General features: G+C 39.3%; 1 protein-coding gene across 2 annotated transcripts; it reads left to right on the forward strand.

Annotated features, from left to right (window-relative positions):
- Nucleotides 1-1,674: 1,674 nt before the first annotated feature.
- On the forward strand, nucleotides 1,675-14,538 carry LOC121959160 (myosin light chain kinase, smooth muscle-like). 2 transcript variants are annotated; one of them, XM_042508365.1, is made up of 18 exons: nucleotides 1,675-1,872; nucleotides 2,295-2,432; nucleotides 4,245-4,391; nucleotides 4,538-4,690; nucleotides 4,799-4,933; nucleotides 5,290-5,343; nucleotides 5,432-5,562; nucleotides 5,667-5,823; nucleotides 6,559-6,870; nucleotides 6,952-7,051; nucleotides 7,132-7,335; nucleotides 8,160-8,377; nucleotides 9,058-9,181; nucleotides 11,328-11,480; nucleotides 11,798-11,927; nucleotides 12,101-12,182; nucleotides 12,369-12,509; nucleotides 13,895-14,538. In XM_042508365.1, exons 2-18 carry the CDS (start codon nucleotides 2,297-2,299, stop codon nucleotides 14,098-14,100), a joined length of 2,583 nt encoding a protein of 860 aa, XP_042364299.1. In that variant the 5' UTR covers nucleotides 1,675-1,872; nucleotides 2,295-2,296; the 3' UTR covers nucleotides 14,101-14,538. The 2 variants fall into 2 exon arrangements, with proteins under 2 accessions (XP_042364299.1, XP_042364298.1); XM_042508364.1 differs by lacking the exon at nucleotides 1,675-1,872 and having other exon boundaries at nucleotides 2,140-2,432.
- The last annotated feature ends 801 nt before the right edge of the window (nucleotides 14,539-15,339 follow it).

The following is a 15,339-nucleotide window of genomic DNA, read 5'->3' on the forward strand; positions in this document are numbered from 1 at the left end:
CGAAAAACACAACAGTTGCCAATGGAATATAAAACAATCCAGTAGAGCCTACAACCTATTTTGTTTTGTATTTTGTTGCATATTGTATGACTCCCAATTTGTCAAATGCCGCCACTTTGACAGTGATGTTGGCATCAAACACTGACCGAAAGAGGCAGCTTTCACAGTGGTATGAAATGCACCGGGCTCATCAGTTTTAGAGGCAGTGGGCAACTCGTCAAATACCATCACACTGTCACAGCAACTCAGCTTCAACTTCAACTTCAACTTCAACTTCAACTTCAACTTCAACTTTATTATCTCAAGAGAAACTGGGTGCATTGTGGACGTTGTTTCTTTTTATTCAAAATGAACAGAAAGCCAAAAAACATAATGTAAATAAAAAGATACATCACATATTGATATGGGATTCTACAAGTGTGTTGATATATGGATTTGGTATAAACCACAGATGATTTCTTGTACATTTTAACTTGGAAATCTGTAGCTAATAACTGCTGTATTTGTGGCTGATTAAGAAGAACACCAAATGATTATTGTGCACATTGCTACAACAACAATAACAATTGTTGCTTTTTTCCCCCTAAAAGCTACCCTTAAACAATTGAGTTACTTTGTTGTGGTTTTAAATGGACACATTTCACTCAATAGTGGTTGGTGCAAGAATGTAAGGAAACAGTTACATGGACTGGTATGCTATCGCTTAAGTAGTACCATATGGTAGGAGGCACACAATTTACTTAAGACTAATTACATTTCCCCTGGCGCTTAAAGTATGATGATAGATGGCGCAAACATTGACCAAAGCTTTTTTAAAAACTGCTCACTGATGGAAAGACTCTATACACTCCTATGCCCTCCAATGTAAAGAAAAGTAACAAATGTTATGCAAATCACACACATATGCATAAACAGTTTATACAGATGTGGTTCAAGAAATAAATAAGCCAGATGTAAGGCAGAGAGCACTAACTACAGAGACAGCGAAGTTAAGAAAAAAAGGTTTTTACTTTTATCATTGAAAATCTATGAAGATTTCAAACAGTACATGAGAGCAGCCTGACATATGATGTGCAGACAAATGACATATTTCAAAGGTTTATTGCACTGAATAGCACATTGACTAACAAATAAAGAAATAAATATCCAAAATAACATTGATGACATAACATTTATAACATTAATAACATTAATGCAGTAATTATATAGATTTGAATGTCCTTATTTATCCTAATAGAAAAAAAACAATAAATGAGCAACACTCAGCAAAATGCTCACAAGACAAAATCTTTTATCACATTCTGTAAATAAAATAAAATCCCAGTCAATGAGGCTTTCACAGACATTCAGTGTTTTCCAGAATAGCAACAAAGACAAAGAGAACTCTAAAGAGCTGTCAGCTATCTTGACTTTGCTTTGAATGTGGATGAGAGAAAACCAGTCTGTAGTAACGCTCACGCAACAAAAGGTAATGAGAGCACACCTTGGAGACACACCCAGCCGGCAGTCATTATTATTCCCATATCAATAGAATTAAAGGCGTCTCATTTACAAGTGCAGCTTACTGTTTGTGGTCTCATCGTTCCACTTCTACACTTTCATTCAAAGCAACTCAAACCCCTGGAAGTCCACAGTTTAAAGGAGTCACTTCACTGATTTCTCTGCATGCTGTCTGCCTCACAGCAGAGTGAATGCACACAGAAAGCTGCCCTACAAGCTCTACTTGATTCCTGCGGTGACTCTGGCAGCGTTGCTCAACCTTTGTTCGAGGGTTTCCAGGGAATGAGTGTTTACAGGGGGTAAAATGGAAAACAGAAGCTGACAGTGGGGATCTGAATGAGGAAAAGCAGTTTTTATGAGGAGAACCACCAGGTAAACTTTGCTCTTCATACTTCTTTGGTGTTTATTTAGTCACTATCCACCTCTGTTTCTCTTCAACTGGAGTGTTTTGTCTCTCCCACATGTTTCCCAATCCCTCTCTCATGCTTGTTTTCTATCACATGAGTCTCTCTCTTTCTCTCTGTTCTCAGCACCGTGGGACAGTGGGGGCTGTGCATGTGTGTTTTTAATTGGCCTTCTGATAAAAAAGCTGTTTCCTGTGTACTGTGGGGCTGTGGGTGGGTAGCGATTTCAGGGGCAGACTGAACACAGAGGCTCCTCCTGTCAGCATCCCAGATAGGACGTTTGAATAGAGACAGGGCGAACACATCAGCTCAGAGTATATTACAGCATAACCAAGAGAGGAAGAGGAGGCCTGGCTGATGAGTGACTATCCTAAACTCATTTCTGCATAGGGATGGATAAAGATGGCAGGAAGCCAAAGTCTTTTGTGTCTACTTTCCGGTTGGCCCTTAATCCCAATGCCAGAACTTTCTGTGTGGAGAAGAAAACAGAAGATGGACACAACAAACTGGGAGTCCCATCAGCAACAGGTAAAGAAGAAAAGCAGAAAAGTTGCTTAGTAATGTGTCCGTTTTTAATGATAATAAACTAGACTGTTTGTTTAATACTGAAACATAATTGAAATGTATTCAGAACATTTACTACAGTTAAGTCCCATCTGTGTCTCAGCTAGTGGCGCCACCAGAAATCCCCAGATGGGATAACTGAAAATCTTGGGGTGATTTTACACTTAATATTACTAATTATCTGATGTGCATAGATGAATATGATTAACATTTTGAGTTCCACAACAGTCTTGTTTAATTGTGTTATGTATATATGTTTGGCAATTGGTTTTCTTCAAACAGGCTTGTTGCTTTTTTCCTTAAAAAAGTGAAATATACGGCTTTAATTTGAAGGAATATGTTGATTGTAGGGTACAAAACATTTACTGGGAACACGCCTTCTCATGTTTAAAACACCACACGTAGGCCTCCCATATAATGCATATGCAACTAGCAGCCCATCCCCTCCAAACACCCCTCTGTGACCACAGTCCACTTCAGTACCTGCAGGCGCGTCACCTTTAAATTTGAACTTCTTTAACTTCATTTACATGAGGGCATTGCAAAGCAGAGCTTGAAAAATTAGTCCTGACCCTACATGAACCCACAGTTTCTGTCTAAGCCGATCCAAGGCTGAACCATGGCAGCAGTTTTGTGCTGAGCTCAATTAAAAAACAGAATTTACACTGTAAAAAAAAGCCAAAACAAAAAAAAAGAACCTTAAGTTATCTAAATACTTTTCAGACATGTGTGACACATGGTGCATTCAGAAAGAGTCACTCTGACCACCAGAGCAGGAACATCTGAGGAGACTGAAGAAATGAAGCAGCAGAGCGCCAAGCACAGTGAAAGTAAAACTTGAGTGTCAGTTAAATTTCATATAGAAATAGGGAAATTAGCACCCGATTCAAGCCCGGGGGAATGTTGGGAAAAGGCCTAAGGCCGTAGGTTCAACTTTGGGGGGGGCACACAAGACACAGGGGGTTTGGGGCCCCCCATCTGAACATTTTGAGCATCAAACACTTGATTTTCTGCATTATGTTGAATTTTCTGTTTCAGTTTATGATGCATTTTAAAGTACTCAGCTACTTTCATGTTTTTACTGGTGGGGACAAATACAACTCTAAATATGGAGTGTCCCCTGCTTCTTCGCCCAAAATCTACACCTATGCAAGGCCTATTAAGGAAAACAGAAGTATTTGTATCTGTCACACTGGGTGTGTAATTATATGTTTTGCTCCCCTAAAGGCTTTTTGGCTACTTCTCAGAATGTTTGTTAAGGTGCAGCTCCCATATGTCTAACTAGATTATTATTAAATGTGTTGTTTATGGAGTCACTGCTGCTGTCAGAAATGTCCTCAGACACCCAGAGTATATTGTAGTGACATGTAAATGCCACCCTCAGTTGTCTACCTAAAGTGTACACACACCCAACACCCGCATACATTTGTGCAAACACACATGGCGGGATTATCTTGAAAACAGAATGTCACATTCCCCATGCTTACACTTAACAACTGAGAGATGCTACAGTAGATACAGCAACAGTTAACTGATTAACTGAACACTCACATCTGTTATGAAATCTCTACAGTTTAAATATGATCATTTTTCACCATTATTGCCTCACATGGTGCATTTAAAGTTCATCCATAGTTTGATCAGTCGGATCATGTGTGGAGTGTAAAGGCCCCTAACTTTCTGCTGAAACATGGGCTGATGACTGTTCCTGAGTGGTCAGAGGTAGAGTGCACATACAGTTTATCTAAGACCCCATTGTCCCACATTTCTCCTCAGATTCCAAACTGAAACAAATCCCGGGACTTGAACCACCTCACTTCAAACAGACACTCAGGGACTGTACAGTCTGTGAAGGAAGTGATGCTTCTTTTCAAGGTGTTATCGCAGGAAGTCGACCTCTGAGCATTTCCTGGCTACACAATGGTAAATGTCTGATTACCGTCCCTTCAGATATTTCCCCCTTCTCCATTATGAGCAAGGATCAAGTCACAATGTGCTGCATTTAGAGGGATTTTAAGAATCCTCAATAGTAAAAACAGATTTTTCCCTGTTGATGTACTGTCATTTAGGTGGGAGGGTGCAATCAAGTAATACCTCCTTCAAAAACAGTGTAGCCAGTCTGGCGTTGACTCGTTGTTCACCAGGAGATGCTGGGACGTACACCTGCATAGCTGAGAATAAAGCCGGGAAACAGTCAAGCAGTGCTGTTCTACGTATCACAGGTAAAGAAGGGGTCGAGGTTGAGATGATTTATCTGTAAATTAACCATATTGTATTCCTCTGTGTACAGTCAGTATTTATTTATTTTTGCTCTGTTTGCAATAAAACAGCAACAAAGGAAACTCTCAGAACAAGCAACCATGAGCTGCAAAGTCAAGTCACCCTCAAGGCTGCGGCATCTGAAAACAATAAATTGTCTTCAGCTTCAAAACAGAAAAGCCAAAACAGCAAACAAGACAACAAAGGTAGATTGAAAACTGTATCTGAGATTCCTAAAATATATATATATATATATATGTATTTTTACAGTACTTTCAGTTAAATAACATTTTCAATGCAGCACTTTTGCTTGTAACAAATATTTTCACAGTATGGTATTAGTACTTTTACTTATGTAAAGGATCTGAATACCTACTCCACCATTGCACTCTGCCCACACAAATGTTTCTGGTTATTGAAAACTGTGCCTGCCTTTTCATTCAAGAGGACAATGCATTTGCTGTCTGCTGCAACCAAACACAACTGCTCACATGTGATTGGTTAGATACGTCTTAAACCTGCCTATAGCAGCACACAGCTGTAAGTCCACCTTCTCCTTCAGTCTCCACAGGTAGCAGTGATATCAAACCTCAAACAAAAGTCTCCACTAGCCAAGGTGAGTGAAGGGCACCACAACATGTAAGCTTACATTCTATTACATTCAGTCATAATTCATTGATTCAGCAAACCTTGGGTCTCCTCAGGGCCTCCTGTGGAGTTTGTGGACCCACCAGAGCAGGTGGAGGTTCGAGTTGGACAGCAGGCCCGGCTACACTGTGAGTTCAGGAGCAGATCTGTCCCTGTGGCCTGCTGCTGGATTTGCAACAAAGAGAAGGTGATAATAACATAAAAAGTTTGATCCTTATTCTCTTACTTTGAAATTCTTATCCAGTAAAGCATAATTTCTTGGTGCGTATTTCCAACTTGCTTCCTTCTTAGGTGGTGGTAAGAGGGCAGAGGATGTCTGTCCAGAGCAGTGAGACAGAAAGCAGTGTGGAGATCTCCAAGGCCTGTACAGAAGACACAGGCTCATACACCATCATAGTGCGAAACCAAAAAGGCTCTGCTCAGCATACAGTCTCCCTCAGTGTCATAGGTGAGACTCATTTTGGTCCACAGCTCAGTATTTAGATATTTAGAGTTCTCTAGTGTCTTGAGGTGATGCAACACTAGTGTTAGTTGTCTTTTTTAAATGCTTACTCAGATATGAAGGTGGGAAAATGTTCCAAAAAGCATCAAATGTAAGGGTTTGACCGATATTGGTTTTTCAGGGCCAGTACAGATTATTGGTACTTAATGAGACAGATAACAGATATTTGGAACTGATATGCATCTACCGTAAAAATGAAAATACTTTTTTCAAAATTCAGAATTTGGAATATAACAACTCCAACATAAAACTATGTTGAAATGCCTTTTTTTGCAAAACGGAAACTTTTAACATCATATACAGCTACAGTAAATTCCCTGCAAGCCTTTTATAAAGTTCAGTCTATATCTAAATAAAAAAAAAAAAAAAAAAAAGATGTAATAAAAAAAGCTCCCTGAGGTTTTACAAAGTAAAAGTTCCTCCCATGCTGACACTTTTTTGCATGTATTGCAGACTGCCTTTTCTGGTGTTGAGTGTAATGCGTCCACTTTTTCATCAATTAATTCTATCTATGATCATTAAATAAAATGCAGATACAGATAATTGGCAAAATGCCAAATTTTGGCCCCAATAATTGGTCGGGCTGATAATCCATTTATCCCCTAATCAAATAGTACTATCTATCAATGACTCAAATACACCTATTGCATCAAGGTAATTTGTTCTTGAATTTATCCTCAGACCGGCCAGAGCCACCAGCATCCCAACCTGTTGTTTCCCAGCTGTCCACTCAGTCCCTGGTCCTATCCTGGACGGGTCCCAGCTATGATGGAGGCACAGCAGTGCTGGGCTACAAAGTGGAGGTCAGACAGGAAGGCCTGGATAAGCCAGGAAGCTGGACTGAACTAACAAGCCGATGTAAAAGCACATCATACCACGTTCGCTCAGGCCTGGAGCGTCTGGGACAGTACCGCTTCCGTGTCAGGGCCTACAACTCGGCAGGGGTCAGTGAACCAAGCCAGGAGTCTGAGTGTGTGAAGATGGCGACTAGAAGTAAGTGATATGTTGGTAAATGTTTATCTGTAAGGAGTTATGTGCTGATTTGTCACCTCCTGTGTCATTTTTTTGTGTTAGAAAAAGAAATGAAGGTAGATTCTGGGACGTACATCACAGTGACCATTGACACCAAACACAAGGCCAAAGACCACTATGATCTCCATGAGAAGCTGGGAGTGTAAGCATCGATTCTTTTATATAAAATGATGCAAAGTAAAGTTGTAATGCTTCCTAATTGTTTTTTTGAACACTTTCCAGTGGGAAGTTCGGTCAGGTATACCGCATGTCCCACAAAGAGACGGGTCAGGTGGTTGCGGGGAAGTTCTACCGAGGCCGAACCTCCAAGGATAGGGCAGCAGCTCGCAAAGAGATCGAACTAATGAATTGTCTTCACCACCCAAAACTGGTCCAATGCCTGGCTGCATATGAAAGTCGCACCGAGATGGTCATGATCATGGAGTTGTAAGTAACTGTGGATATGAAAAGTGAGTTTGATGGAGAACCAGATCTACAGTGGACGTAACGTCAGTATTTTTCAACCTGGACGCTATTATCTCATGTTTTTGTGTCTCAATGAGTAATGGTAACAATATTTTTCTTAAACTGCTCCAGGTATTGAGCAAGAGTGCTTAAGCCAGCAGCTGTAAAACAGGCAACAATGTAACCACTTCTTACTGTCAATGTACGTCCACTAAAAGTGCTTGTTTTTGCCACTTACAGGCTAAGATTATATTTTAAGTGTCTGACAACATGATGGAAAGGATCCCTACAGTGATTTTTGTTAAGGAGTAGGGTAATTTTTGTTCAACCAGAAACACCCCCAAAATTGTCATTTGAGCATGTATGCAGACAGCATATTTTCACATCTAACTGGGTGAATTAAGAATTAACTTTAGCAAACCAGAGTTGGTGATTTTATTTAAAAGGTGAAAGGCAAACCAAGACAGTTTTTGTGAGTTTTGCTTTGGCCCTGTTGACTTTGAAGTGTGTTTTATGATGATAAAATAATTGTTTATTTAAATGAAGTCTAGTGTCTTAGGTAGTAGCAATTTTGGGGCTGTTTCTGGTTAAGCAAAATGTTTCTCTGACACCTAAGGATACACTGATCTGAGTCTGTCAGTGGCAAAAACAAGCACTTTTATGTGATGGTGTGAATATGCTTCGACTAATTGCATTGCAGCCTGTTTCATTGCTCTTGGACAAAAAACTGGGTCTAAGTTGAAAAATAGCAGTTACCCTTTAAGAGTTATTTCTGAAGCATGGACCTGTGTTATTTGTCTGCCTAGTATTGCGGGTGGGGAGCTCTTTGAACACATTGTGGATGACAACTTTGAGCACACAGAGCTCACCAGTGCCCGCTACATGCAGCAGATCTTGGAGGGCATGCAGTACGTTCACAAGCAGAAAATCGTCCACCTGGACCTCAAACCAGAGAACATTGTCTGCGTGGACACAACTGGTACACAGATCAAGATCATCGACTTTGGCTTGGCTAGTGAACTGGGTGAGTTTGCTGGAATTTTTGTTTTTAAAATAAGTGTCATATTTGTTTACAAGGGACAGTAAATAAATCACCCAGTGCATAGTCTTACCAGTGCCAAATCCTGTGTGTATTCTAAGAGAAAGTTACAATCTGGGAAAATCCACAGTCCCTTATAAGGCAGAAGTTAATGCTGTGCAGCCTTGTAAACAAAGGGAACTAAATGCTTCCTGTTATGGTTCACAAAAATACATTTAAAACATTCAAGGCTTCATAAAATTTTGCATAAAGTTTAACTGATACAAACATGCTTTAGTATTTTGGCCGCTTCTAAATATGACCATATTTTAATCAGACAACACAGCAAAGACTTAACTTGATCACTCATTTTAATGCATTCAAAAACGTAACCAGAGATAACATAAAGGAGTATTATTTCTAAATTCCTAGATGTCTGCAATGCCCATAACACAATGCCAAGTCTTTAAATGGACAAACTATCTCATATCAATTAATGCAGCAAAGCCTGTGAATCTGATTCAGGCAGTTAATTTGGTGACACTCCAGGAGCTGCATCTCCACGCTGGGTGGTCTGTTTAAAGATGACTTTAGGCGTCTGTAAATAGACTGATATAAACAGGCAAATACAAAGCTTCAATGTAATATTTTGAATTTTTGTCTCTAATGCTCATCCTATTCTATAGAGGAGGGTAAACCTCTGATGGTGATGCATGGTACGCCCGAGTTTGTGGCCCCTGAGGTGATCAACTATGACCCTGTGGGCCTGGAGACTGACATGTGGAGCATCGGAGTTATCTGCTTCATCTTGTAAGTCCAACAAGAGCCGTAGTGGTATAAACTAAAGACACAGTCACAAACTGGAAACTTTGTGAAGGCAAAAACAGCAATCCTTAAAGGCATTTTAAATTCTTGTACAAGACAGAAAACAAAAATGCCTAGTGTTTATTCTAAATTAAGGCTTTACCGAGATATTACAACTATGGTTATGGCTTGTGCACATTATACATTTACATAAAAGGAAAAGGAAAACATGACCCAAATGATTCTACAAATGCACATATGGCGCCATCTCCTGGTGATGTTGTATTTATTTAGTGCCATCCATCTGTGATTCCCAACCAGGGGGTACAGGCTAATATTGTAATGTAGCTCAACTATTTTGAAAACATTTAATAACAATTTGATTAAAGGATTAATTAATGCAGTTTATCCATGTACTGAGTCAGCTGTAACTTAAACACAATGTGTTGCAATTAGAGTGTGTGGAAAGTTAGCGAGCAAGTTAGCTAGAACAGTTGGCTAAAAGTAATATTGCTTCAGTGCTTAATGTAGCTAAAAAATGATGATGGAGTTAACATTGTGTCTTGACAATTGCATATCCATTCGCCCACTAAAAGTAATAGAATGACTCAAATAAAATGGCTGAAAGAGTTTATCTAAAACTAATGAATTTGCAGTTAGAATACTTAGCTTTAAGTATTGGCAAAATGGTTTCATGGCTACGTCTGGCAGGTAACACTAGTGATACAAATGCAAAGTTGACTAAACTAACCTTTAAAAGTGACAGTTTAATGTTATGAAAAATATTTTCAGATATTGTGCAAATTGTATAAAAAATGTGAAATGTGTTAAATACTATCTGGTTCATGATAAATTCAAACACATTTGAAAAATTGACAAGGGACAATTAGAATGGGGCAGGGATAACAAATACATAAGAACAATATTTTAGTTTAGGAATAGCAATTGCAATCATTTTTTTTACAGCCATTATGATGAGTGATCGGAGACACAGAGACTGTCTCACTGCACATTTTATTTGCAAGTAAAAATATATTAATGCTGTTGTCACCTGAGGTGTAATGAAGTACTACAAGTGTGCATAGTTTCAATCAAACCCTGCAGTACCTATGTTTTATTTTATTTATTATAGTACCTATGTTAAACTGAAGACAATTTAACTGGAGGTCACTGGTAAAAAGAATATTTTCCTTGTTGATGAGTACAAAACATAGAAATAATAAAATGTCACGCTTGGGACTAAGGATCCAAAAGCAAACAGACAAACGGATGTGATCCTGTGGTTTTCCTCAGCTGGAGGTGCGGACAGGATGGCTGGCAGGGAATCCTGGCAGCGACCACAAAATAGACCTTAGCAAAAATAGCAAACAGGCAAGTGGGCAAAAAAAAATAGAAACAGAGCTGGACTTGTGCTGTGTTGGGCAACAATCCGGCAGGGAATGATTGTGGAGCTGGCTCTCTCTCTGCAGGCTTGATTGCAGGCAGGTGTGTAGATTGATGAGTGCCATCAGGTGTGTAGAATGAGGAGAACAGGCAAGTGTTGGTAGGAGAGCAAAACCAGAGAGACAAAACCAAAAGACAACAGGCATACACCAAACACACAAAAGTGACTGGAAAAAATAAACAAATCACATTTACGCAGACATACAGGAGTCACCTTGGGCCAGTTGTGACAAAAAAACCCATTTTTTTCTGTTTAAACAGGGAAGGCCATTGAGAGCAAGCTCTCTTTTACAAAGATGCCCTGATTACATTACATAAAAAAACAACAAAAGCACTCTACGATACACACTGACAAAACATGTGAAATGTTGCTGTTAATAAAGTGCACATTAAAAGCAAAAACACACTGCATACATCAATAAATAGCCCAAAACATCAATACATGGGACAACATCACTCAAAGAAAACACATGCATTCACCATTCTGTCAGTCGAGGGAGATTTAAATGGATCGAAAGGGATTAGCACGTCTAATTTTAGAGACTTCTGTAGATCGTTCCACTTTTGTGGGGCATAATATTTAAAAGGCAGCTTCTTCATTTCAGATTTCATCCCACTGCTTTGGTACAAACACTGCACAGCAACATGATACATAGGTGAGCTTGCTTGACTCTGAGTATATGTTTTTATTTATTGTTTTGTTTCCTAGGCTCAGTGGAGAATCTCCTTTTCAGGGAAACAGCGATGCTGAAACATTGGCTCTTGTGATGGCTGCCTCCTATAAGTTTGACGAGGAGAGTTTTGAGGACATCTCTGATCAAGCGAAAGACTTTATCAACTCCCTGCTGAAGAAAGACCGAAGGTTTGGCTGGTTTCTTTTTTTTTTAATCATTTTGGTTCAAATTCTTGCTGCAGTAAGACAGTTTCAAGCTCTATGATAAGCAGCTACAGGAGTATTCTCTCCACTTGATGATGACATGCTATGAGCAACATAACCTTGTGACATGTCCAATTATTTGCAGACATTTTGCATGGTACCAAACCATTTGGCCCCCTTTGAAGTTGAGTCTGGCAGAATCAGGGTTTTATTTATGCTGTAGACAATCCACGGCTGCATCACAGTGAACTCAGGAGATTTGACAGCTTTTGCTTCTCCCTCTCTCTTCACCTAAACTCTAGATGCAGGTTGTCATGTACCGAGGCCCTTGCCCACCCCTGGATGGTCTCTTTTACCCCACTGAACTTCCGAAGCACGAAGTCCCTCAATAAGAGAAAGATGAGACACTTTCTGGCCAGGCGCAAGTGGAAGGTAACACAACTGAAAAATGACCACAATGCCGTTAGCTCAGCCTTGGACAGATGGACAATTTTGTTATCAGTCCTCCTCTGTGATGACCTTTCAATCTATTGTCCCACAAAGACCTTAAGCTTGGTTATGAGTGTAGTTTGTCATCCAGTGCTATTTGTCCTTTAAACTTCTAGAAAACTGGCAAGGCTGTTTTGGCCCTACAGCGGATGGCTAATCTCTCTAACAGGCCAGACTCTCCTGGCAGCTCCTCAGAGGGTAAGACTGATAAAAAGACACTCACACATACACACACACATACAAACACAATGCCCTCCTATGTCCCGGAGCCACATACATATGGCAGATGACTCACACTTTCCGATTGTCACTTCAAGTTTACCCTTTTGTGATCTGCAAAGTCTTGTTTCCGTTTTATTCATCATCATCCTCCCTCTCATCCAGAGCCAGGCTGGAGCCAAGAGGCAGAGGAGGCCATCCAGTCACTGGATAAGCAGCTCCAGAGTGAACCTCGCTTCCAGCAGGCCCTGAAGGACGCCACCCTCCCCAAGGGAGCAACAGCTCAGCTAACATGCCTTGTCAATGGTACAGTGACAGAACTGTGCTGCACTTCATTAAATAACGCCCCACTACATTCGACATGAAAAGCAGAATAGACAATACTGTCACTTCGACTGCATTAAAATGAGACATGCAAATATTTTAAATTTATAACATCTATAGATGAAATCCCTACATATTTTGAAAAGGAATTATTTGAAGGGGCAAATCCAAAGATTACATTGCATTACAGAGTATATTCCTTTGTTTAAACGAGACCTGTTATGCTTTTCCTTATTTTCTGTTATACATATAATTTTGCAGTGTCTAATGTTCATATAAAACATGGGCAAAGTCACAGATATCAACCTCAGGCTTCAGACTGTTCTCAATGCTGTTTCCAATGATATTTTCTACTTTTGCGATGAGACATGTCATCAGTCTCGATTTCTTAATGTGATCAACATCTCCAGGCACACTACCAAAAAAGTTAATACCGCACAGGCTACACTGCTACATGCAGCTGTACGATGACATCAGGAAACATGTTATCGTGGTTGCCGATGTTGTTAATTTCTCCCTGATTTTGGATCATATTCCTGCTGGAACATGTCCGATTGTTAAGATTTTGGTTTAGAGGTTTTTATTGGTATCAGTAACAGTAGAAAGAGCTGCTAAACTCCATCACGGTCATCCCCGGCTGCAAATACATTGCTACATGTTGCTACTTACATGCTAATGTCAAAGAAACATGTAATGTTGGTTGGTTGCCTATATTGTTAATTTCAACCTGATTTAAAATCATATTCCTGTTGGACAGGAGAGGATTTTCATTTAAAAAGATGGTTTTGGCCGCTTTTCTCCGCTACAGTCATTAGCCTCTGCATTGACTGTGTGGAGACACAAAGTTGTGAAAGACCTAGAAACACCGACCCATCGGAGCAGACCGAGCTTTTTCAGGAAGGGGGCTTAAAACTCACTTTTTCAGACAGAGGGTGAATATGGATTGCTCCTTTGGTTGCCTGGTTAACCACACAGTAGTTGTAAACTTTGGTTAGTGCCAGGCTATATGCTCAGCTAACTAGCTGAAGGTTCATGACTCAGTCACTGAACTGTATTGTTGTGCATTTAGTGTTGTTCCTCTCAACTAATTCTTGACAAGATAGCCAATAAGCATATTTCCAAAAACTTCAAACTGTACTATCGAACTTAAAGCATTTACAATACCTTTATATGAAACAGCTGCCAACAGATTATGGCTTGCTTTAGTGGAGAAGCAACTACAATAGGCTTGGGAATATGTTTATTATACCAAAACCAGATTTCAGGCATACAAACTATTTAGACATTTGATTCTGATCTATTTGATGATATAATGACCCGTGTTATTTTATGTTCTCGGTTCTAATGTCTTTTTGTCTGAATTCCAGGTTACCCGCAGCCGGAGGTGAAGTGGCTTCAGAATAAGAAGCCGGTGTCTGAATCGGACAGAGTGACCATTGAGCAACATGAAGACGGACTCTGCTCTCTGGTTGTGGCGGATTTGGATCTTTCTGACTCTGGAGTTTATGTGTGCAGGGCCAGCAACAAGCTGGGGGCGGCAATGTGCTCTGCCAAGCTGACAGTAAAGATGTGACCGTGAAGAAATGAAGGCAACAGATTTCCTTCATTTGGAAGGAGACTCCTCAGAAGTAAACTGATGTGAATAATTGGATAAAGCCTGGACTTTGACACATCAGCACACGGGGGGACAGTTATTCACTGCCACACAAAAGGCTGCTTACACATAATTTCAAGGCAAAAGGGTGTGTTGTGTTTTACCATTAAGACACCAGTTACTTTAGTGCACAGTCTGTATTCTTTTAGTAGTGTATAGTTAACATGTTCAGCCACCAATACACAAGTTTCTTTGGTTTTTTTTTGCACTGAAATAAAGGTGATATCATGCTACTGCGACTGAGCACCATTCACACGACACGTCACTTGAAAATTGTAGATTTTGCACATTTTAATATCATTGAAATGTAGATGGATTTTAAAGGCATTACCATTAAAGGCTGAATTTGAGGAAAAACTGGATGGAAGGGAGTCTTTAATATAATTATTAACTGCAAACAAAGCTTAAAATTCCCCATGTTTTGTTGTATGACTTTATGAAACAACATACCAGCATAGGTTGTTATAGTTGACTAAAACTAGCTTTGAAAAACATTTTGTGAACTGGCGTAGAAATAAAAATGAGTCCTAGAAACTGAGACTACATTGTGCACTTAGAAAAGTGACAAATAATATCACTATACAGGAAATTGTCACCACAACGAGGAGGCATGTTTGTTGAGACTGGGATGTCTAGTATGGAGGACCTCAAGTGTCAAGAAAATAGTAATAAAGCATTTAGTTAATAACTAATTTTACAGTTATAATAAGCATCAATGAAATTGTTTGTAAATCTATTAATCTATGATTAAACTGAATTACAAAATAATCCATTGATGTTTAATGTGCAATAATAAAAGGAATTATAAAAAAGAACCCAACACAAATAAAATATGAATCCATCAATGAATAATTCAACATAAATAAATGCTTTACTGACACTTGTGGACTTACAGTCTACATGACTGAGTCAATTACCTTCACATGGTGCTGTTTTTGTGATACCTCATCTGAACTTCCTAAATTTTGCCCCCAAAAATATAATCCATACTAAGATTTAAAAAAACAACAAAAAAAATACCAACTAAAATTAAAACTTAACTGAAATGAGCAAATCCACTCTGGAATTTAACTTAAACTGAATTAAAAATAAACAAAATAACAACTAATAAAAAATACAAAAGTATAATTACTATGGCCAGACCTCTAATAGATTGAT

The sequence above is a fragment of the Plectropomus leopardus genome, chromosome 19 (genome assembly GCF_008729295.1).
Source record: "Plectropomus leopardus isolate mb chromosome 19, YSFRI_Pleo_2.0, whole genome shotgun sequence".
Lineage (NCBI taxonomy): Eukaryota > Metazoa > Chordata > Actinopteri > Perciformes > Serranidae > Plectropomus > Plectropomus leopardus.

Excerpts from the sequence above, each read along its gene's own strand:
- LOC121959160 (XM_042508365.1), top strand. The coding sequence starts at position 2,297 with ATGGATAAAGATGGCAGGAAGCCAAAGTCTTTTGTGTCTACTTTCCGG. Across the intron at positions 4,934-5,289 it reads CAGCAAACAAGACAACAAAG|TCTCCACAGGTAGCAGTGAT; the intron begins GTAGATTGAAAA and ends CTTCTCCTTCAG. Across the intron at positions 11,481-11,797 it reads CTGCTGAAGAAAGACCGAAG|ATGCAGGTTGTCATGTACCG; the intron begins GTTTGGCTGGTT and ends CCTAAACTCTAG.